This window comes from Kogia breviceps, chromosome 13 (assembly GCF_026419965.1).
Source record: "Kogia breviceps isolate mKogBre1 chromosome 13, mKogBre1 haplotype 1, whole genome shotgun sequence".
Classification (NCBI taxonomy): Eukaryota; Metazoa; Chordata; class Mammalia; order Artiodactyla; family Physeteridae; genus Kogia; species Kogia breviceps.
In genome coordinates, this window is record NC_081322.1 from 73457520 (window position 1) to 73482560 (window position 25041).

Genomic DNA, 25041 nt, shown 5'->3' on the forward strand with positions numbered 1-25041 from the left:
GGTGTATACACTTTGACTTTTTTTCTTGTCTGCATATTTTCTATGTGTACATGTGTATAAACATTTTTACACAGGGGAATTCTATTTTACTTTCTGTTTAGAAACCAGCTTTTTCACTTGACACTGTATCATTAACATTTTCCCATGATGTGAAATATTTGGCAACATATTTAATAGTTACATGGGATGCATTGGTTTGCCATAATTTTTTAAGTTATCTTTGGTTGTGGGACATAAAAATCATTTTTCTCCTCCCCTTTTAAAAAGTAAAGCCAGATTATTCTTCAGTCTACTTAGAAAACAACCTATTGTATTTGTATTGATTCCTAACACTTTGGGGAACTTTTAGACATCCAACACTTTATTGCTAGAATTCTATATGTTCTGAAATCACTACATCAAAGTATAAGAAGACGGTGATATAATTATTTGGTTAGTTAGGAATAGCTGAGTATTAAAAATTGAATGGAAATTTGGTTGAAATGTTTACACTGTTTCAATTGTATGATTATTGCACTTTACTATGTGCATTACATTTATCTTCTGGATGATTTGCCCAAGGGGCATAGTGTTATCATTCCTTCTTCTTCCTTTCCTTCCCCCTTCCTCCCTTCCTTCCTTCCCTCCTTCCTCCTCCTCCTGCTCCTCCTCCTCCTTTCTTTTTAGATAGAAACCATTCCTTCCTGCGAAAATCTGTAATATAACAAGGGTAATATTGTCAAGATAATAGAACGTAATGTAACGTTGTGAATGTAGAGAAAGGAGCAGTGTCTCTGTTTTTAATTCAAAGTTATTTACCTTTAGCCATGGTTAAATCCTAGTGTGCTTCCCAGTCTTCCGAGTCTTCCAAGTTAGGATTTGAGCTGGCTATGTCAGGCCTGATTTTTTTTTTTAATCTCCTTACCCAGCCTTGGCCTAGGTGTTGTCTTAGATATTCCAGTAGTCTAACATCATGAACTACAAAAGAAAATGAGCCATGCTTTATGGAGTGTCCTGGCCTCATGTATGGGAAGTACTTGAACACTTTTTAAAACTGAAAAATATAAAGATAGAATTTACATCTTCATTACACAAAGAAGGTGCAAAATAATCCACTTGAACTTTTTGCTGTCCTACTGAAAAATTAACCTGTAAACACAAAATTTTTAATTGAAAAGACAAAGAAACTCTCATGTTTATTCATTAATTCAACAGATGTTTATTAATTGTCTATTATGTCCTAAACAATGAGCTGGGATCTGAGGATACCGTGATGAACCTGATTCATAAGGACGCTCCCCACAAAGTTTAGAGTCAATGAGAAAGGCAGATAAGCAACAACAGTAATAAAGTTAGAAGACTCTCATAATAGAGGGTGCCTGGAACATGGTAGATGTAGCATTCAAATAAAATAAAGTCGAATGAGTGACCAAATAAATGAATTAATGAAGGAGTAGAAAAATGAGTATTGGACACATAGCAGAAACACATCTTTCTCTCAAGTGGGTGACTAGGGAAGTCTTCCCAAAGGGGGGAAAAAAATGTTTAAGCAGTGGCTTTAAGATGTTAGCCTGGAAAGTAGGAAAAAGTGTGCTTGAAGCAGAGGGAAGCTTATGTGGGAAAGTCTGAAGGTGAAGGAGAACCCACTGGGTTCGAGGGACTACTAGAGGTTGAACAGATTGCAAAGGGAGAAGTCTTAGAGGCAGCTTGAGATGTGGGAGGGAGCCAGGATGTACAGAGTATTATAAATCCTCCTTTCGGGGGTTGAAATGACCTAAAGGGCCCAGAGTTTCAGAAATGAGCCCTGTGTCTATAACAGTAATGAAATGAACTTCAAGGCTGTAATGAACTGACTACAACGTTACAGTCTCCTGCTGATTCTTTTACATTAGTTATTAGGATGAACACATTCTCCTGGTAAAAATCAGAATGTAAAGATGATATAATATTTTCAAGCTGAATCTACAGGAAACAAGTTCTGTTCTAGTGGAATTTTGTTAAATGGAGTACATTGCAAGAAATTCTAACCCCAAAGACAATGAGACCAGGGTGTAAAAATAAAGTCAATACTTTTCCTTTATTTAAATAATTGGTAAAGAATGCAATAATAAAAAAAAATAAAAAATAAAAACTTGGGAAGAAACAAAGTGTTAAGAATTACCCCACATTATCCCCCATCCTCGTGCTCCTGGGTCTTCTAAATGGTTTTAGTTTTATTTAAATGGGTGAGCTGGGAGTTCTAAAAAAGCCTCCCCTATCTGCTCAAAATCCTCCTTTTAGAATGTCTGAGGTTGGATGGGGTAAGGGACTGAAAGGGTTTTATGGGCAAGGAAACTTCTAATTTGTCTTCCATAATGAATTATTCAAAAATATTTCTTGAAGGCCTATTCAGTATTTCACTAGAATGTTTCACTATTCTAAATTTCTCTCTGTCCCTAATTCTAATCTAAGGAAATTTGCACCCCTTGAACAAAGTTTCTCTGTATCAAACTATAACTTATTAATAGCATTAATTTATGTCATTCAGAAGTATTGTGTAGTATGTTGGAAATAAAATGAAGTATGAGAAACTGGCTTACATACCTTACATCAAGCTAGTACTTTTGTGGATTATTCAAATAATACAATAGGTGAAAATACCATACTTAATTATTTGACACAATATCTTACATTTTCTAAATGCCTTAAATGGTTCTATTTTCTGATGCTCTGCAGCTCAAAAAAGAAAGCAAACAGACTACAATTGTGGTTGCAATTGTAAGAAGGAGTTGAAATATGTAGACCAAATTTTTGAACGGTAAACTATCTGGGAATTATTCAACTTATAAATACTACTTTGGATATTATTTAAATGTAAATTTTACAGTAATGTATTTTTATTACTATACCGAGACATTAATTTATTGAATAACAGCAATATATTCTTCCATAAATTCATATTGGAAAGGGTTCCTTTCAGTTGTTGGGAAACTTCTAAAATTTGATGGAGTTAAAGTTGTACAAAAAGAGGTTTAGCATTTATAGCATCTATAAAAAACAATTTTTAAGCCACTCTAAGGCATAATTCCAGGGGTTTCTGAATTTTTTCAGTGAATTGTTAACATTCACAGATCGGATAAAGGGGATGTGACATTTTCCTCTCCTTTAAATTAGGCCTTTTTATTTTTTTTTATTTTTTTGCGGTACGCGGGCCCCTCACTGTCGTGGCCTCTCCCGTTGCGGAGCACAGGCTCCGGACGCGAAGGCTCAGCGGCCATGGCTCACGGGCCCAGCCGCTCCGCGGCATGTGGGATCCTCCCGCACCGGGGCACGAACCCATGTCCCCTGCATCGGCAGGCGGATTCTCAACCACTGCGCCACCAGGGAAGCCCTAAATTAGGCCGTTTTTAAAAAAATAAATAAAACATTGAAGTGCTTTCCTCTTTATTTCACATATTTATAATGCTTTTAAATGGCTCTACTGGACTTAATAATGCACTGATTAACTCTTTCTTACAGTTATTAATTATTACAATCATAATTAATCTCTGGATTCAGGAAGAACTGTTCTAGCTCATGGATACCCCCACCTATTTTGTGCCTCAACTATCGACTGAGCTATAGTTTGAACTATAGAAAAACGTCCACAACAGCAAGGCATGTTGTAGCTGAGGCAATAATTTAGAATATGCTAATAGGTGGGTTTCTGATCCCAATTTAAATGACTGCTTTATAAATTTACATTTTCAAAATTTGCTATTTGCATAGAAATCAATGATGCAAAATCACTAGGAAGAAAAATAGTTACTGGCAAAACTGACTTTAAGGTAGTTAATATTTTATTTTACTTTAAATATTTCAACATTTAGACCGAGAACATGAGAATTTGACTACAGTGTGCATTACTTTAACTTTCACATACTTTTTGATTACTTATGGCATATTTCAGCCATCAGTCAGTAACTGAACTTCTACGTAACTCTTACTCTGAATTGTTCCACAGCCAAGTGGCTTCAGGAGATCTGAATCATCAACTATGGAAAGCATCTGCCTGGGAAACGACTTGATCTGGCAGGACACAGGGCAGCGTCTACCCTCTGTCCTTCTGTGAATGCCTCCATTGTCAGGCGTGATCATGAGGATTTCGTGTGGGGGGAGCCTGAGGACATAAACTGTAGACAAGGCAACCGCTTACCCTCATGGACCTGAGGCGCTGAAGGCAGTGGGGTTTTTTTTGAACACTATGTAGCAATTGCTGGTGCTTAAAAAACAAACTAACAAAGACTTTACATGTTAAGTACTGCATCAAAGCTTTAACCTATAAAAATAGTAGTTGATTAATTTTGGTCCAAAACTGATATACTAAGACTTCTGCAATCTCATAGAATCTTAAACTCTTAGAACTGAAAAGTGGCTTCTCGTTCTAGTCTCTCATTTTGTAAATAAGGAGAGGGGGCCCCAGATAACTCAAAAGATGGAAAGAAATACAAAGAGTAATAGTGCTTATGTTAAGGGATGTAGAAATACGGGTGGTTATTTTTTTTCTTATTACCACTATGTCTCTCTAGTGGTGATAGTATTTTTATAATGACGAAAAGTATTATCTTAAGTGTATGAAGCAAATACAAGAATCCTTTTAAATCTGCCTCCCACCTTTTAGGCTAATTCTGCTGAGAAGCTTAGGGAATATGGGCTTTCCCACATCTGTAGCCATCCGGTGCTGGTGACAAGAACTAGGTCTTGCCCCCTTATAGCAGCACCAAAACTACCTCCTATACCTCCGTGGAAACTCCTTCGTCAAAAACAAGAAACTGTTATAACAGATGAAGCTCAAGGTATGAATCATCTTGTCTGAAAATCTTATAAACATTTCTCTCAATGAAGTTCTAATAGTTTCATTTGTAATGAGATACATATCAAGGCAAACAACCCAACATTACAGTTAAAACCTTCATTTAATCTTCTGGCCGTATTTTATGTCTTTAAAGGATTAATTCTTCACATCTCAGAAGCCAAGCACTTTGGTTTTCATGTCTAAACTGGCCAGATATATAAAGGCCATTCTTTGGGTGATGGCATTGTGATTATAACTGTGATAGAAAAGTGGTTTGTAGTAAATAATATAGAAGGTTAAGTAGCATATACGTTAGGCCACTGGTGTGAATTTCTAACATGGGCATCATTCTACAGTGCTCTGTAGGACATAATCTTTGAATTGACCGATTTCTGTTTGAAACTCCTATAGGAATCGGACTTTTACCCTGGGCTGGTTCCTGTGTCAGTGTTGTCATGTAGCCACAGTAAATGGCAGTTCTGCTCAGAAATACACAGGTTCACACAGGCTGAGAATGGGGCAGGGAGACTGTTCCCACCTTGTTCTTATTCTCACCTTTTATTTCTAAATTCCTCATAATCCATGTCTAATTCTTCGCTCCTTCAATCATTTTTTCTACAAGTCTTCATTTTCACGTTTGAATGGAAGAGAGACCAAGATGGCGAGAGAAGAAATGAGCGAGACCATACATGAAAAATCATGAGAGGGGATTAGAAAAGAAAAACTAATAATTAAAAACTTATGGCTTAGAAGAATAACTTAAGTTGTTTATGTTAATTCAACATAAACATATGGCCTTTCTGTAGCTAATTTATACTTGTGATTTTTTTTTTTTTTTTTTTTTTTTTGTGGTACGCGGGCCTCTCACTGCTGTGGCCTCTCCCGTTGTGGAGCACAGGCTCCGGACATGCAGAGTCTCGTTGGTACTCAGGAACCTAAGACCGCAGTAGCCACAGAGATTGGAGTATTTACCTGTTCCTTGCCTCCTACTTCCAACCATAATTTACATGTTTTTAAGATATAAATAACAACTGTTAACCATGTAATTTTCTTCACATTTGCTTTCTGTCGACGTTTATACAACCAGTACAGCTGGTGGCAAAGATTTTCTAGCACAACATGTTTTATCCTGGCCAGAAAAGAGCAAAGATTAAAGAACTATCTGGGGCTTCCCTGGTGGCGCAGTGGTTGAGAGTCCGCCTGCCGATGCGGGGGACACGGGTTCGTGCCCCGGTCCAGGAGGATCCCACATGCCGCAGAGCGCCTGGGCCCGTGAGCCATGGCTGCTGAGCCTGTGCTCCGCAATGGGAGAGGCCTGCATACCGCAAACCAAAAAAAACAAACAAAAAAGAAATATCTGCTTTAGACATACAGGAGAAATGGTCAGTTCATCTTTTTTTTTTTTTTTAATTAGACTTGTCTGCCTCTCTCCCTCCTGCTTGATTATTTCTGTTATTTCCTTACATTCCTTGAGTTTCTGCAACAGGCTGTTTGTGCCACCAAAGTGCCAACTGTTGTTTTGGATTCCAAGAACTTTCCAGTTTCCTCCCTCCCTCCTTCCCTTCCCTCCTTCCTTCCTATCTTCTTCTGTCTTTCCAACCAAAGATCAGCATTCACATGATGCTCGAAAGAACATCTTTTACTACTGAATGCTATATTTTAGTTAAATGAATAGAGCCACACAACCGTTCTTCATTCAGAACATCAGGAATAGCTGAATGAAAGGAAAAATATTGAACATTCAGCTACTTCCTGATTTTGATATTGACTGTTGTGTAATTCTGTGTAATTTGATAGCTCCATTGTAAGCTGGGAAAGAAAACCTACAGATTGATGGGATTCCATAACTGCAGTGCCCTGCTTTGAGGCTCACCACATCATTGTCTTTCTTATCTCTATTGGATTTAATATTTAAAGTGAAATTAACAGGAAACACAGAGAGAGAGAGATCAATATAGAGGTTATCACAGAACAAGCACAGAGAAGTCATGTGCACTGTGTCATAGTGTCACTTCTCTTCGTTCTGTGGTCATTCTTTCCACTGCTATAGGAGTTTATTTAAAATAATTATGCCTAATGTTTAATTTCAAAGTTCACCGTGTTAGTGCATGGGTTGTGTGCCATATCCATTGAGAATTTACTTTTATGTAAGCTTCGCACGTCTTTAGGAATACCCACAACATTTTTCTTGACTACTGCTTTCTTTTCTACTTATGACCTTTACTTTGTTACATTTTCTGTTCTTCCACTGTCTCCATGTATTAGTCCACATTTTTTTCATGTCCTGAGCAATTGTGTTGTAGAGGTTAACTAAAAGAACACATTTTTAGTAAAAGACTTTTATAGAAAGTCTTTTGTGTACTTGAAGTAGCAGCAAATGCCAAGAGCCAAAAGCAATGTCTCTAGAAGACATTGCTGACTTTCTCCCTTGAGACTTCATTGTTTCACGTTGTAAATCTTGAAAGCAACTGAGAAGTAGACTAAAGAAATATCATATTGGTAGGATCTATAAAGTCCTTTTTAATACAAAACTTTATGTATCGTAGTACATTTCTATTTAACTCTATTGAAATTTGCTGGGTAAATAGTTAATCTAATCAGTACTGCAGTAAATGTCAAATTTTACATATAATCTTGGAAGATTTTTTTTTTTAAAGTATATCACACTACCTTTTTCTTTTTAGAATTAGTAATAAAGAAGCCTGACCAGTTTCTTGAGATTTCAAGTCCATTTTTGAATTATAGAATGACTCCATTTACAATTCCAACAGAAACGTAAGTATAGAACATTCTTTCCCATGAATTCATCTTGTTAACAGATGAAGCATTTTGTGATTTGTGCAGTTAAAAATGTATCCCTTGGTGACAGACGTATTAAAGTTTGTGTCATTGCACATCATAGGAAAATAAAATTTTTAGGTTCTATTTCACAGTAATAAACAGTTAAGATAAATTTTGAATTGATCAAAATGAGGCCTAAATATGTCTGGCTTTACAGTTTTGGCTTCTGTTTCAGAACAACAGTATTTTGTTTTACTTTAAACATTAGCACTGGGGAATGTTTTTGGTTATTACCTGATAATTAAATCACAAGATCAAATGATTGTCATAAAAACCTGGGCGATGAAGTCTGTCACTCTTAGAGGAGAAAAAAAGAGCTAACTAAATACAACAGCAAAGACAATGAAGAAGAAAAAGGAGGAAGGGGAGGAAGAATCCAAATTTACTAATATTTGAATGTGACAATAGGGGTAGAAATAAAAATTATCATCCTGGGTCTAACGTTTTTAATGAGTTCATAGTGGGGAAAAGGAAGTCCACAGATAACAATAATGAGAAGGAATAGTGGGTGATACGATTATTACCACTAAAAGTATGGTGATTTGTTATGAAGCAATTGACAGCTAACACATGGATATATACATAATCAAGGATTATCAAATCTATTCTTTAAATTTGTGCAGTTAAATGTACTTCAATAATCCCTCAATAAAGTTGTAAGATACAAAAATAAATACTAGTATTTAAAGTGGTTAAAAAATAGGGATTCTAGAACCAAGGAATATAATAACTGAAATTTTAGAATTCAATGGATGTGTTTAATCACAGATAAGATACAGCAAAAAAAGGACAATTAGCGAAGTGGAAAATAGGTCAAAAGATAATATCCAGACTGAAGTATGGAGACCAAAAAAAAAAAAAAAAAATGAGGAAAAGTATAATAAAAGACATGTAAGAAAAGTTGAAAAAGACCAACATACTTGCAAGTGGGCCTCAGAAGTAGAGGATAGAGAGTTTGGGGAATAATCATGAAATAAAAATAAAATGGCCAAAATTATCCCCAAAGTTTAAAAAAATCAAGTCAAGATTCAGCAAGTTCTGAAAAAAAGTCAAGCAATGTAAATGCAGAGAAAACTGCAGCTAATCATAGTAAAACCATAGACAAACATAATACAATAATATATAGATATAAAACAAAAGAAATACTGCAAAAAAATCAGCATGGATAAATGTCACACACAAAAATATTAGACCAAAGAAATGGTATAAAAAGTATACAGTTTAGTTTTAATTATTCTATTAATATAGATTTTAAAAAGAAAAAAAAAGCAATATATGGTGTTGGAAGTCTTGAGAGTGGTTACCTGTGGCGAGGAGTGCTAGCTGTGACTGGGAAGCACGTCTGGCAGGGCTTGTGGAGTGCTGGTAATATTAATATCTCTTGATCTAATAATGGTGATATGGCCATAACTTGGTGATTTTTCAGCAAGTTTTACATTTATGATGTGTGTACTTTTTTGAATTTTACTAGAACGTCATTAAAATTTTTGAACGGCTTATAGGTCACAAATAGAATGACCATTAGATATGTTTTGTGGCGAGCATTGCCCTCTGAGGAAGGCGCCATTAAGACCCTCATAAGCCTCAGGGCCCGATTGTACTCTCCTTGGTATGCATCCTGGACTTTATGGTATGAACGTAAAAAAGGAGATGGCCTTTGGCCAGATCGCTCCAGGGACCTGCTCAGTTACTGGGAGTCCCTGGTTGTTCCCTAAAAGCTAGGAAAAGCAACCCTGGAGGGGAAATTGGTGCCTTTGAGGGAGAAGCCGAGAAGCCAATCAACCAGCTGATGCCGATAAGGCGTGACTAAGCCGAGAAGCCAATCAACCAGCTGATGCCGATAAGGCGTGACTAAGCAAATTCCCTGCTTTAGGGGTATATATACGGCTACGCTTGGTTGTTAAACTTCCCTTGCAACCATCAGTTGCTTGTGCCCTTCTGATCCCATACCTTGGTGCGTTCAGTTCCGTACCCCCTCTCGTCGATTGTTGCTACACTTTGAGGACCCGCCGCGCTGGCGGCAAGTGGCGCCCGAACAGGGACCTGACAAGAGGGACATCTGAATCTCGGTAGGTGAATCCCCGGAGTGAAGAGTGAAAGTGTGGCCACATAGTAAAGTTGATAGTAACTCGGGGCAATAGTCAGAAGTAAAAAAAATATGGGACAAAAAGTATCCAAGGCGCGACCTGAGATCACTGATCAAGAGAAGGAGTTGTCCACCAGTGCTTTCCAGGCTTTCACAGCTGGAAATTATGATGTCTGTCTGCAACATCTTGCCTGCCTACAAGATATAAACAAAGACTATTATAAAATAATTTTGAATACGGCAGTAGCTGAGTTTTTCAAAAGTAACCAGACAACAACAGCTAGTTTAAGACAGACACTTGACCAATTGAAGAATCAGGTGCACTCGGCTGTTGAAGAAATGGATGGACTAGATGATCTTGAAAACAGTATGTTGTATTACAGTCAAGCAGACATCCTGTATCATGTCCAACAGTATACAGAAGCCATATCCATTGGTGAAAAATTTTATCAGTTCATAGAACCTTTTGAAGAAAAATTTGCCCAAGCAGTGTGTGTTTTGTTCGTAGACCTGTATATATTAACCTACCAAGCTGAGAAAGCTTTACATCTTCTTGCTGTTCAAAAAAAAAATGATTTCGCAGGACAACAATAACAAAAATGGAAAGAATGAGACTGGTAAAGATACTATTTTTGTGTAGAAATATATGTAGGAGGACAAGGGACTTCACTGGCCGGCCATAGTTTAAAGGTAGTTAAAGCTGTTACAAGTTTGAAGTTTCCCTCCTTTTTTCCTTCTGATTTTCCCCAATCTGATTTTGAATTCTCAAATCTGGTGCACCTTAAATTATAATAATGGTACCATTCTAATTTCTTCAGTTTCTGTTACTAATAATAGTTTGGTTTTTTATAAGCATTGGGATTTTGGGAAGTTTGCATTGTCTTATTCTTATCAACCGGTTATTACTTGTGTTACACCCTCATATGCCTTGCTAATAGGAGATTTACAGATTGAGTTTACTTCTGGTTCCTTAGGATATAATATAACTTGTCAGAATTGTATTTTTAGCACTTGCCTTCTGCCTATGAAAGGAACTTTTTCTGTTATGATGTTAAAACAACCTTCCTATTAATGCTGCCTGTAAATATTTCTGAACCATGGTATCATAGTACTAGCATACAAGCTTGGCTAGAATTATCTGAAGCTTTAAAAAAGACCTAAACGATTCATTGGAATAAGTGTATGGACTGATGGACACATTAGTTTGGACATACCCAATGCATTGGTTTCAAAATGGACTCACAGGATTGATTACCGTGTGGTCATGTGTATTGTTGATGTTAATTGCATTACCTTGTTTATTACGCTTTATTGTTGGCCGTCTCGCTGCTCTTCGTCAGGAGGTGTATGGGTTGAAATTGCATTATCAAGCTTTAAAAAATAAAAGGGGGAAATGGGGCGAGCATTGCCCTCTGAGGACGGCGCCATTAAGACCCTCATAAGCCTCAGGGCCCGATTGTACTCTCCTTGGTATGCATCCTGGACTTTATGGTATGAACGTAAAAAAGGAGATGGCCTTTGGCCAGATCGCTCCAGAGACCTGCTCAGTTACTGGGAGTCCCTGGTTGTTCCCTAAAAGCTAGGAAAAGAACCCTGGAGGGGAAATTGGTGCCTTTGAGGGAGAAGCCGAGAAGCCAATCAACCAGCTGATGCCGATAAGGCGTGACTAAGCCGAGAAGCCAATCAACCAGCTGATGCCGATAAGGCGTGACTAAGCAAATTCCCTGCTTTAGGGGTATATATACGGCTACGCTTTGTTATTAAACGTGCCTTGCAACCATCAGTTGCTTGTGCCCTTCTGATCCCATACCTTGGTGCGTTCAGTTCCGTACCCCCTCTCGTCGATTGTTGCTGCACTTTGAGGACCCGCCGCGGCTGGCGGCAATGTTTCATCCTTCTCTTGGATATATTAAAATCCACGATAAGAATATAAGCTGATGAATAAAAGCACTCAAAATTTAGATCAGAAGTCTGTTCATTGTACTGTCCTACTTTTAGAGCTTCTTTACATCATAGCCCGTTAATTTACATTTTATGGACTCTAGTTAAGTTGAAAATATTTAGAAACATTATTCAAATGTTTTAACTTAAGGCTCCTGCAGTTCTATACATCAACAATTAAACACTGAAAAGTGGGTGAGGAGGGACCCCGTAGGCAGCACTAACTAGTAGACAAACATGGCATTTAGCCATGTCAAGCTTTATAAACAGAAAAAACAATTTGCTGCTTCTTTGGTTTTAAAAATCTGTTCTGTTATGTATTTGCAAATCTAGTTTTCCTCAAACTTTCATTTTAACTTATAAAAGATCTTATTTTATACACAAATTATTAATTTCTATAAAAGTTTTAAATAAATTTAGTTAGCTAAATTTAAACATTTTAAATTGCATTTACAACAGTACTATATATTATTTTTGCTTTAAGTAATTCTTGAAAAGCCAAAAATCATCACAGAATCTTGCTAATTATATAAATCATCATTAAAAGTTCAAATAATCAAAATGTTTTTTAGTAACCTTGGTTTTTCCTATGTACACTATTAGTTTTTACAAACCAAAATTTTCTTATACCTATAACTTAATTATAAACCTAAAATTAAATATAAAGCTACACATTTTATAGCCTAATTTGTTGGATTATGTAACATGCTACACTTCGTTCACCTGTTACAAATACAAAATACCACATAAAGACAGAATTTTCTTAAACGTAACATAAAAATATTAATGCTTTATAGTTTTTCTAATTAATTTTATTGTTAGTGTTATCCACTAAGACGATGATTTTACCATTCCAAATAATTTTTGATTATCTCTTAGCTTATCGAGATTGCATATTACTCAAATATTTTGCGGATTGTATGAACCAGAGCTGCATACCACCAGGACAAATTTTCTCAGGATTCAAACTGTCACACGCAGGCTTCTAGAATCCCTATGCCAAGAGAGACCACAAATGCGTTGGTTTCATAACCTGAACTTCCAACGTTGACTCTCTTACTTAATTTTGTTATGCTTTCTTTCATAATTAAGTTGGATGAAATTCTTTAACCCAGGTCTAACACTTGATTGGATTTAACTAATCTATTCACTGCTTGAACCTGTTATGCATTCCCTAGTATATCCATTTTATCTGGCAGAGCCAAAAGCAAAAATATGTGAATGGCATTTCCTTGTACCTGACTGCTGTACAGTCAGTTTCTCAGGTCGGCATAAGAGCAAGCCAGTTTTCTGGCGAGCCTTGGAGAATGAGTGCTACACAACTGCCTTTCCTTGGAGCACTGTCACTGTAGTAACAACATGCCCGGTTTGCCCAGTCCTGGCTCCTGGCCTTCTTTTAGAGAATCAGAGCCTCACAGATATGTTTGTGCTACCCTCTAGTGGCAGTTTCAGAGACATTTAGCTTGAGGTAAACCAGGTTTTACAGAACAGTAGCAAGGAAAAATCCAAAAGTATGGGAAGTTCTGTATACATGAAATTTAATTTTATCTTTGAAACACCTAATATATTTGTACTATAACAAATATCTTTATTGCATCCATAAACTTCTAGCTGTGGCAACACTGATTTGGGGTCATGTCAGCAATATTGAAAGAAAATACTGTACGCTTGGGTAGCTAGTATAAATATCACAGTTGTAAACTTAAGGGCTCAACATGCATCATTAAATTTTTGACTCCAAGCCCTATTTCACTGCTACATTACTCTGATGCTTAATTAAATTACTTCTAAATGCCAGGTTCCTATGTGTTCTGATCATCAACGTTCAAAGATGGCCACCATAGCTTTAAAATAAATAGCGTTCCAGAAAATTTTTACACCATTGCAGTGACTGATAGAGAATATTGCTTCAGTAGTATATATGGCAATTAAGTATTTTTTAACATGAAGCAAAAGAAATTACTGGTTGTAAAAGAATGAGAATGATAAAACGAAAAAAATCAGAACTTCCTATTGTTGACCAAACATCACTATGCAACGGAGTATTATTCAGCCATTCAAAAAGAAGGAAATCTTGCCATTTTTGTGACAACACAGACGGACCTTGAGGACATCTCAAGTGAAATAAGTCAGACAGAGAAAGACAAATGCCTTATAATCCCACTTACACGTGGAATCTAAAAAAGACAGGCAAGCAAACATACTCATAGATACAGAGTACAGAACAGACTGATAACTGCCAGATGCAGGGCATGGGGGTGGATGAAATGGGTGATGGGGGTCAAAAGGTACAAACTTCCAGTTGTAAAATAAATAAGTCCTGGGGCTATAATGTGTAGCATGGTGACTATAGTTAATAATACTGTGTTGTATATTTGAAAGTTACTAAGAGAGTGGACCTTAAATGTTCTCATCACAAGGAAAAAAAATTGTAACTGTGTGTGGTGACCTATGTTAACTAGAATTGTGGTTATCATTTTGCCATATATACAAATATTGAATCATTATGTTGTATACCTGAAACTCATATAATGTTATGTGTCAAGTATATCTCAATAAAAGCTACAGTTATTTATTAGTAGCTTTAAACAAGCGATTAAGATAACCAACGTTTTTTTCTTTTTTTCCCATTAGTCATTTTGTACGATCTTTGATTAAGAAAGGGGTGCTTCCAGGATCTGGTTTATCTTCTCTCACTGAAAATGATGAAACTACAACCTTTAGCCAGACAGACTTAAATCAACTGACAAGAAATATGTATCAGGTAACTATGTTACTCTTATTATTAGCCTGATTCTTAACTATAAAAAATTTTTTTCGGGCTTCCCTGGTGGCGCAGTGGTTGAGAGCCCGCCTGCCGATGCAGGGGACACGGGTTCGTGCCCCGATCTGGGAAGATTCCACATGCCGCGGAGCGGCTGGGCCCGTGAGCCATGGCCGCTGAGCCTGTGCGTCCAGAGCCGGTGCTCTGCAACGGGAGAGGCCACAGCAGTGAGAGGCTCGCGTACCGCCAAAAAAAAAAAAAAAAAAGAAAGAAAAGCAACAAAACTAAAACTTTATACCCATTAAATCATTCTGCATTCCTGCCCCTTTTCAGGCCCTTAGAACCACCATTCTACTTTTTGTCTCTAGGATTCTGATTACTCTAGGTACCTCATATAAGTGAAATCATACAGTATTTGTATTTTTGTGGCTGGCTTACTTCACTTAGTAAAATGTCCTCACAGTTCATACGTGTTGTACCATGTGTCATAATTTCTTTCCTTTAAGGCGGAATAATATTCCATTGTGCATATACATATACCACCTTTTGTTTATCCATACACCCATCAATGGATACTTGGTGAATAATGCTGCTATGAACATGGGTGTATAAATGTTTCTTTGAGATGCTGCCTTCAGTTCTTTTGAGTATATACTCAGATGTGGAATTGTTGGATCATACGTTAATTCTATTTTTAGCTTTTTCGGGAACCACCATACTGTCTTCCATAGCAACTGCACCATTTTATATACCCACAAAGTGCAAAAAGGTTCCAGTTTCTCTACATCCTCACCACATAGCAGTAACAATAACACTTGTCATTTTCTGTTTTTTCTTCTTTAACAGTAGTCATCCCAGTGGCCGTGAGGGTGGTGTCTCACTGCAGTTTTGATCTGTATTCCCCTAAGGATGAGTGATGTGGAGGACGTTTTCCATGTGCTTGTTGGCCATTTGTATATTTTCTTTGGACAAATGTCTATTCAAGTCCTTTACCCATTTTTAAATTGGGTTTGTTTATTTTATATTGTTTTTGTAGAAGTTCTTCATATATTCTTGATGTTAACCCTTTACTAGACATATGAGTTGCAAACAATTTCTCTCATTCCATAGGTTGCATTTTCACTCTGTTGATTACATCCTTTGAATGACAGAAGATTATTTATGTAGCCCAATTTATTTTTATTTTTGTGGTCTGTGTTTTTATTGTCATATCTAAGAAACCAATGTCAAATCCAATGTCGTGAAAATCTTCACCTATGTTTTCTTTGAAAAGTTTTTTAGTTTTCGTCTCTGAGTCTTTTGTATCAAGTTTACATCCAAACTTTCTATTGAATTTATTTCACTTTCCTATTTTTTATTTTATTTATTTATTTTTTTGTGGTACGCGGGCCTCTCACTGTTGTGGCCTCTCCCGTTGCGGAGCACAGGCTCCGGACGCGCAGGCCCAGAGGCCATGGTTCACGGGCCCAGCCGCTCCGCGTACTGTGGGATCTTCCCGGACCGGGGCACGAACCCGTGTCCCCTGCATCGGCAGGCGGACTCCCAACCATTGCGCCACCAGGGAAGCCCACTTTCCTATTTTTAGTTTCTAAGAACTGTCTCTTGTTCTTGACTGTATTTTTATAGTTTATTATTTGATAAATGAATATCTTCTTAACTTTCTGATATTACTAACTTAAAAATTTCTCCCTGTGTTATCATTTCTGATTCCTATGAATCTCCCTACCCACACCCATTAGTTTCTTTCTTTTATATGAGACTCCTTCCTCAATAATCTAGCAATTCTTTGTTGTACACATATATTTAAGGAATTTATGAAATTAAAGAGCTGCTGATTAGAAGCTCTGTCCATTATGGCATGGACAGAGCTTGTCAACTGGAAGCTTTAATTTGAGATAATTGGGGGGAAATGAGCTTCATTTGGGGTGGGACTAGCTCCAAATATCAGATTCCCTGAGGATTTTCCCTGGCTCTGTTCAGGGTCTCAGGTTAAGGGTCCTCTAATCTCCCTCCTGGGGTGGAATGTGGTCATAAGGATTTTTATATCCTTATCCACCAGAGTTATTAAAGGCTAGCAGCACAGCGTTCCTGAGAGTCTCAAAGTTCAGCATGTGGATGTTCACTTAATTCCTCTCTTCTCTGTGTAGTAAACTTTCTTGCTTCCCACGGTATCTGTGAACCCAGATCTGGAGACTTTTCATTTAATTTCTCTACTTGAAGCAACTTCCAGTGTCCTATTTGGGCAGAAGAAGGATAGATGCTAAACCAGAAGGGATTAGGGAGAAGTGGGGATTTGTCTGTTCCTTATATAGACATTCAACCCATCCCTGTATTTTCAACCTGTATCTCATTCTGTCCTTCCCAGATGCCTGCTAATTGTTTCTGGGGTCCTAAGGCGTGGATGGGCTTGCTTCCCACCAGCACTTAGTGTTCAGTTTTGTCTACTCTGTTGTCTTCTCCATACACTTTACATCATCCCAAATATCACCCATCAGTCTGTATAAATTTATACCATTTTATCTTTTATACTTATTTTAATTGTGTCCCAGAGATAACAGAGTCATACATGTGAAGCTTATTTTCCCTGTTAAAAATTTGAGAAAACACTTTTATAATTTGAAATAATCCTTAGGCTCTGTACACTAATTATCAATCATAATCTCATTTTACTCAATCTGTATTAATTATAGGTGCCTCATACCAACTAGTATATCTACTCGGGGATAGTATTGTTTTTATTTAACTTTTATTATAAGATTCAAATGTTTAATACACTCACATCTTCTGTATTTTAATGTCACAAACTTAAACTCTCAGCCAAATTCACATCTTTTGAATTTTAAGGTTAAAAACAAATTTCGGGGCTTCCCTGGTGGCGCAGTGGTTGAGAGTCCGCCTGCCGATGCAGGGGACACGGGTTCGTGCTCCGGTCCGGGAAGATCCCACATGCTGCAGAGCGGCTGGGCCCGTGAGCCATGGCCGCTGAGCCTGTGCGTCCGGAGCCTGTGCTCCGCAACGGGAGAGGCCACGACAGTGAGAGGCCCGCGTACCGCAAAAAAAAAAAAAAAAAAAAAAAAATTCGTTTTGCTGTAGGTTTTAGTAAGTATTTGTAGAAATCGATTTCTTTAGTGTTTAAAAGACTGTATTAAACTCTTTTAAAAACTGTGGTGCTTTAGAGAGCTGTAATGTTTTGTCGAATTTGTAAATGGTTTCTTAACGTGTTCCTTTCATTTCACAGGGTAATGCTGCTTCAAAAGCTATACTCAGAAAAGGTAAATTAATAATCTTCTCATGACTTTTTTTCACAGACATCAAAGCACAAAGGGGTCTCTGCTTCTTGACAGCTTTTTGCTCTCCCTCTTCCTGGCTCTCAGCAGCCTCCCTCCAGTGCTTCCTCTGATGTGTTGAGTCTAATCTGCTCTGGGCTAGAAAAATCAGATAATCTCACTTGTTAAATTAGAGCTTAAAGTCAAAATAAAAGACTATCTGATTAAAGTCCCATGAGTAGAGCTCTTGTGTCTTAATGCATGCACGTTACGATCAAAGCACTGAAACCATTGCAAATTCCTCAGATCCTAAATAAAGACTTGACCAAGGCTAAAATACAAAAAACCGTTATGTGGCATGTGTGTATATAACATTTTGGTGCAAGAAAAGTGTATGAGAACTTTATGCCATTTCTTGATCAACATAAGACTACAGAATCACTGACTTCAGGGCTTACAGAAATACATCAATCACAATAGATCTTTCAAGTTTTTGCTTCTCCTTCTGTTGTCTGTGTCAGCCCCTCTTACATGAATATGTCTGTTTACAGCAGATTTTAAATACATAAACCAGCTAACTTCTGTTATAACTTTAATCTCTAAAGAATGTGTGTACAAATTTATGAAAGTGATTTCAAAATTTCTGGACACTCTGCATGTAAGTTATGATTAAATTCTCCTGAGGGTATGAAAGTGGATCTTTGTATGGACCTCTACAAATCTGAGGCCTGCGTGTAAATTATTATCTCAGTAAATATTTTCTCAAAAATAGATTTTGATATGTGAGTTCTCCTCTACAATTTTTCATATCTTAAAAATTTAATATTTAACAATTAGGTATGTTTGACATGGTTGTCTTCTGCTGTACACAGATGAACTACCAGACTATGGATTGAATGATGCAGCCCATCCAGCTGAAGGAATCAGTCTGGAAAGAGATTTGGTCAGCCAGACAACAGCAACACAGGAAAAATTGAAGGAGGAACTTGCAACAGTAAATAGTGGTGTTTCTAAAGAAATATGGTTAGATTTTGAAGACTTCTGTGTATGCTTTCAGTAAGTATAAATTTTTGTGTGCATTTAATACAGTGGGTATATAAGCTATTCATTTTTAGCTTTCATTTAAAAGAGTTAAGCCAATATTAGTCTGGTTTGATATAATATCAAACAAAACTATGAGAAGGATATTCAATAGCCAGGTCATGGAAGCAACCTAAATGCCCATCGACAGACAAATGGATAAAGAAGATGTGGTACATATATACAATGGAGTATTACTCAGCCATTAAAAAGGAACAAAATTGGGTCATTTGTAGAGACGTGGATGGACCTAGAGACTGTCATATAGAGTGAAGTAAGTCAGAAAGAGAAAAACAAATATCATATATTAATGCACATATGTGGAATCTAGAAAAATGGTACAGATGAACTGTTTGCAAGACAGAAATAGAGACAAGATGTAGAGAACAAATGTATGGACACGAAGGGGGGATAGTGGGGGCGGGGATGAATTGGGAGATTGGGATTGACATATATACACTAATATGTATAAAATAGATAACTAATAAGAAAAAAAAGTATTAGGAAATATGGATGAGTTGATTGTCCACATGAAACATGAATAGCGAAACCAGTCTCAGGCCAGTTTCAGCTTATCCTCAAAGACTTATTTGTTTATTAAGATGAAGGCAGTTTATCCACTGAAGGAGATCATTTTTGTCCCTTTCAAACAACTAATTCAATGTAGTTATTTTTTCTCAGCTGTATTGACATGCAATTGACAAATAAAATTGTAAGTATTTAAAGTGTACATGGTGATGAATTGATACACATATATATTGTGAAAGATCCCCCCATCAAGTTAACTAACATATCTATCACTTCATATATTTATTTTTTTATTGTGTGTGAGAACATTTACGTCCTATTCTCTTAGCAAATTTTAATTATACAATATAGTGTTGTCAATGATAGTTGCCATGTTATACATTAGATCTTCAGACCTTATTCATCTTATAACTGAAAGTTTGTGCCCTTTTTACCAATCTCTCCCTATTTTTCCCACCCCCAGCCCCTGGAAACCACTTTTTTCCTTTCTGAGTTGTTATTATTTTTTTTAACTTTCATCTGTCTTTACCTGTTTTGCCTATAATTATTTGCTTCTGAGAAACTTAACATGTAGTACTGTTTTGTTGCATATGATGACAATAACCTGTTATAAATAATGTTTTTCAGGAATATATATATTTTCCACAAGCCAAGTTCATATTGCCATAACGTTCAAAAATCAGAATTCAAGGTAAATAGACTATGATCTCTTTTCTTTCCCTTCTTAAATTTTTAATGGAATCATGCTAGTGAAAAACACTTTCAAATTTATCAAGCATTTCTAAACTTCTAACATAATTATATTTAAAAATTTAAGGGACTTCCCTGGTGGTCCAGTGGTTAAGATTTCGCTTTCCAATGCAGGGGGTGCGGGTTTGATCCCTGGTTGGGGAGCTAAGATCCCACATGCCTTGCGGCCAAAAAACCAAAACATAAAACAGAAGCAATATTGTAACAAATTCAATAAAGACTTTAAAAAATGGTCCACATCAAAGAAAAAAATCTTAAATAAAAAATATTTAATTCTTAGGGTCTTCTACTAATCTCTGATCTAGACAATAGGCAAGATTCTTCTACCTCACATCCCCAAGTGCGATCCATCTGATTGTGTTGCAGTGGTTCAATGCTGAGCTGCATTATTATATAAATTCACATAAAGGAAGTTTTGACTTATGAATAAATGAAGGAAAAGCACAAATAAATTCACTACATTTGATTTCAGTTAGTGTTTACTGACTTGCGCACAATTCCTAAAATATAAGCACATTTTCACTAACATTTCTGTTATTTTTGCCCAAGTTCTTCTCTCTGCCTGGAGTTCATTCTTCTTCATTCTTACCGCCTGCATCTGGCTAACACTTAGAAGTCCTTTAGAACAGCGTGGATGTTCTTGACACTGTGAGACCTCCTTCCCTGCCTGTAGAGTCTGGGTCAAGTACCCTGACTCCATGCATTCTGTATGACTGTCCCCACCCAGACACTTCCCTCCCTCCATTCTAACTGCACGGTCACCTCTCTGTGCCCTTCCACCTACCCGTCCACTTCCTCTCAGCATCTTAAGGAGGACTCTGTCCTTTTCTTTACTTTTGCAGTACAGGGCCTGGCATGAGGTAGGAGATTGGTTAAAAAAAAAAAATTGTTGAATGAATTAACAAACAAATGTCACATGGAGTGGAATTTTGTGGAAAACTATGAAACACATCCTGGGAAACTAAATTGTGCTGAAACTTGCATGTTGCTTGTATGGGGCCCTGCAAGCCCCCAGTGATACTCCCCCGACATCTCCATGAGCTGTATGCAGAGCTGGGGTGGGGGGCAGGGAGTAGGAGGCTTGGTGATGACTTCTCTCTTTGCACTTGTACTAGATGAAAATGCAGGCAGAGAAAACCGTTTGAGCATCCCTCAAGAGGTGCTCTGTAGCTCGTTGCCTGCTCTGAAAGTAAGAATCAGGTCTGTAGTAGTGACTGGGGTGGGGTTTGCAGGGGTGGTAAAATGGGTGACCAGGTTCTGAAGTCTATCTATGAAAAACACCCAGAGGAGTGCTTTGATTTTACGATTATTACAAAAAACAAAACAAAACAAACCTGTTAATTAGGAATAGAGGAACCCAGAGTATGGTATGAGAATAATGTACAGTTTACAAGTTAACTTAGGAATGTTGTCATATTCAAAATATTGGCAATATTTAAATGATAGTCATTTATAGGTGCTGACTCTGTTCCTAGCCCTGACCTAGGTTCTTTATTACATCAACTCCTCATAGCAAACTCAATGAAAGGACAATTATTATTATCAATCTTCAGGTTAGGAAACTGAGGCAGACCAAGTTTGGGTAAAATGCCCAAGATCACCAAACTCTAGTAAGTAGCGCAAGCATCACGAGAACTGCGTTTATCCGATGTAAAACCTGCGCCTTTCTCACTAGCACACCTTTGGAGGAAGCAGATGAGTGGCTCTGGAGCTAGACTGCCGGGTTTTGAATCTAGATTGCATCTGAGGTGGGGCTCTGAGCAAGCTATTTATCTTTGCCTCAGTCTTCTTATTTATACAATGGCAGTGAGAGACCAACATCATAGGGTTGAGAAATAAATGAGAGAACATTTGTAAAACACTTAGAAGACTGCCTAATACTTAGTAAGTGAAAATCAATGCTGGCTGTCGTTATTATCACTAAGAGCAGTTTGCATAAGAGTTTTTGTTATACATCACCACCCTAATATATATGTGTATGTGTGTTCGGAAAATGGCCAACTGTTCTTTGTTCCGATCCTATTTTTATGAAGTGACGGTAAAAAGAGAATTTTATTGTCCTTTTAAAGTCCCAGTTTAGCAAAATAAAATGACAGCATCCATTATGAGTCCCTTCATTCCCCTGAACTTTTTTTTAACATCAATGGTCTGAGAAAATGATGGCTTTTTCTTAGAGGATGTTTTTGGTACCCAAACTTAATGGCCTTTAATATGGATTGTTCGTGGTCTGAGGCCCAGACAGTCCTGATTTTAGTGGCCACAGGCACTGCCAGCTGAGCTGGAGACACAGAGCGTGAGGCCTGTCTGCTGCACATCCCTTAGCTGTCCCCTGGGAGATGTCATGGGGGTTGGCAAGGGGCTCACAAAGGTGTCTGGTCCCTGCACCAGAGCAGAGCCCCTGAATGTGGCCTCGGGGGCCGTCTCACCCTCAAATTCTCAGGCTCTTTAAAATGACAGCAAATGATCTCTAGGCAGAATCCCCTCCTCAGCCACACAGGCTGCTTCTGGCAAATGCAGGGCCCTTCATAGTTTTAGATGGTGTTTGAAACAACTGCCTCTATCACCAACATGTGGCAGCCAAAAGAAAACAAATGAAATAAAGTGTCTAATGCTAACTTTTGGAAGACCTTGAGGGAAGCGATCATTTTAAATAGTTACATTGTACCAAGCATTTCTAGAAACCGTGTTATATTTGATTAATAAGGATTTCTTTTTTTCACAGTATTGCTAGAGATTTTTCTTTTGTATTGCAACTTGTGATTTAAATACTGTTGTTCAATAGTATAGAAAGCTCTTAAAGTCTAATGACAACACATTTACAATACACCATCAGTCAAAATTATGCTGAAGCACTGGGAAACTGAAATGCAATAGTAGCCCAATAATTGTGAAGATAAGTATTGGAGTCAGGTAGGTAGACAGACCTACTTTTGAATCTCAGCTTTTCTACTTGCAAGTGCTGTGACCTTTGGCAATTTACTTCCCCTCTCTGTGTTTCAGTTTCTCCATCCATCCTTATGGATATTAACGTTACCCACATAAGATGGATTAAAATATATTCACGTAATGCTTATGTGGCCGTCCACTAAAGGACATTCGAGTTGTGCTCAGTACTTTCCTGCATGCCCAAAACAAAAATCCAGTTTGGTTCATTCTTATAGAAAGAAGGAATAGAGGGTTTATATCCAAAACCACCAAGTAGCATACCTTAATACATTTCCATTCTCTGCCAAAGTTCCTCCATGGACTGTTTGCTTATTAAGGACCTATCCTCTGAGTACTGCTCAGCTCTAGGCTCAATCTCTTCGTCTATTTGTCATTTTCTGGAATAAGCATATCCCTTTTCTTTACTCATGCGAAAGAGCTCTGGCTCTCTCTGATACGGTGGCCAGTCTCACACAGGCCCTGCAGACCCAGCTTCCGTGGACTGCGGCCAACATTCACCGGTGTGATTTCCTTCCTATCATTAAACCTGTAAAGTACCTATCGTGGTGTCTAGAACACAGTAAATTCTCTATAAATGTTAGATATTGTACTTTTAATAGAAGTGGAAAATACAGCATTAATAGGCTGATATGAAATACAATGACTGGTCTGATTTCTTGCAGTTCTCAGATGAACGTGTGTCCTACTATCTATTTGTGGACAGTCTAAAGCCCATTGAACTACTGATTTGCTTTTCTGCATTGGTACACTGGGGAGAATCTGGAGGTAAGAAGGCTATGAGAAAATTACTGTCTGAGATCCCAACTCACTTTCTGTTCAGGGAAAATGTATGTGTGAAGGAACTTATTCCCTCTCTAGACCTCCTAAGATCTTCCTACTCCTCTGACATCAAGGATTATACTCACTCTTGCCACCTGTCCCTCTCCTTGCTGTGGTCTTGTGGTCACCTCTTGAGCACACCTGGTCCCTCTGTTTTTCTTTCCAACTATACAAGTCATCATTCTTTTTTTTTTTTTAAGATTTTTTTGATATGGACCATTTTTTAAAGTCTTTATGGAACTTGTTACAATATTGCTTCTGTTTTATGTTTTGATTTTTTGGCTGCAAGGCATGTGGGATGTTAGCTCCCCGAGCAGGGGTGAAACCTGTATCCCCTGCACTGGAAAGCAAAGTCTTAACCACTGGACCGCCAGGGAAGTCCCACATGTTATCATTCTTGATTCTTTCAAAATCTATTGAAAATCATGAACTCTTTCTTCTTTGATATGACAATTCCAAAGATCTTTTCCTCCATCCCACCTTGGTCCCCTAATTTCATGGTTATATTTTAGACGTTATTGTACCAGTAACTGTATTATCCTAATCAAATTTCAAGTTCTCTGACCCCCACCCCTGAATCTCCAGTTCTCTCTCTCTAGAACTCCCACCCCTACAGGTCTTGGACTGAATTGGGACCTCCATCCATCAACCTTACCACTTCTTCTATGTCCAGTCTCCCCACATCTTTATTTCTCTTATTCCCAACGTAGTTTCCATGGTCCATGATTGTATTTATATCCTCACACGTGCCCTCAACACAAGTGCTCTTCTTACCCTCTCATCTTACACTCCTGGCAAAATCCTAATATTGGTTGAAGGTATCTCTGTGCCTAACCTGGGGTTTCATCAGAACAGCTGAGTGTAACTGGAGGAAAAAAAAATTCTACTAGCTAGTCCCACTTTAAATTCAGGACCACAAATCTCAAAGCAAAGCCCCTAAGCACTGCCAACATTTCATTCATTCTCCCAGCTCTCATTCTCATGAGTGACTATTTCAAACCTTCAAATCGCTCGCGCGCTCTCGCGCGCTCTCGCGTGCTCTCTCTCTCTCTGCCTTCAAATCTCCAATTCCCACTCTCATCCTTCCTCATTTTCAGCTGATGACCTTGCTGCTGTCTTCACTGAAGAGATAGAAGAAATTGGAAATGACCCACTCATCTTCTCATAATGAACTCTCCCAAGCTCTTGTCACCCTTCCCTCCTGTTCTAACAGATGGACTGTTCCTTC

General features: G+C 37.7%; 1 protein-coding gene across 1 annotated transcript in view; it reads left to right on the top strand.

Moving 5' to 3' along the window:
- The window catches only part of ADGB (androglobin), a 157242-nt gene that overhangs the window by 61020 nt on the left and 71181 nt on the right, over positions 1-25041 (top strand). The window contains exons 12-18 of the mRNA XM_067010977.1: positions 4619-4793; positions 7477-7567; positions 14295-14424; positions 17663-17700; positions 18561-18746; positions 19926-19989; positions 23657-23759. Of these exons, the coding sequence (XP_066867078.1) occupies positions 4619-4793; positions 7477-7567; positions 14295-14424; positions 17663-17700; positions 18561-18746; positions 19926-19989; positions 23657-23759 (787 nt within the window). The remainder of the gene's footprint in view (positions 1-4618; positions 4794-7476; positions 7568-14294; positions 14425-17662; positions 17701-18560; positions 18747-19925; positions 19990-23656; positions 23760-25041) is intronic.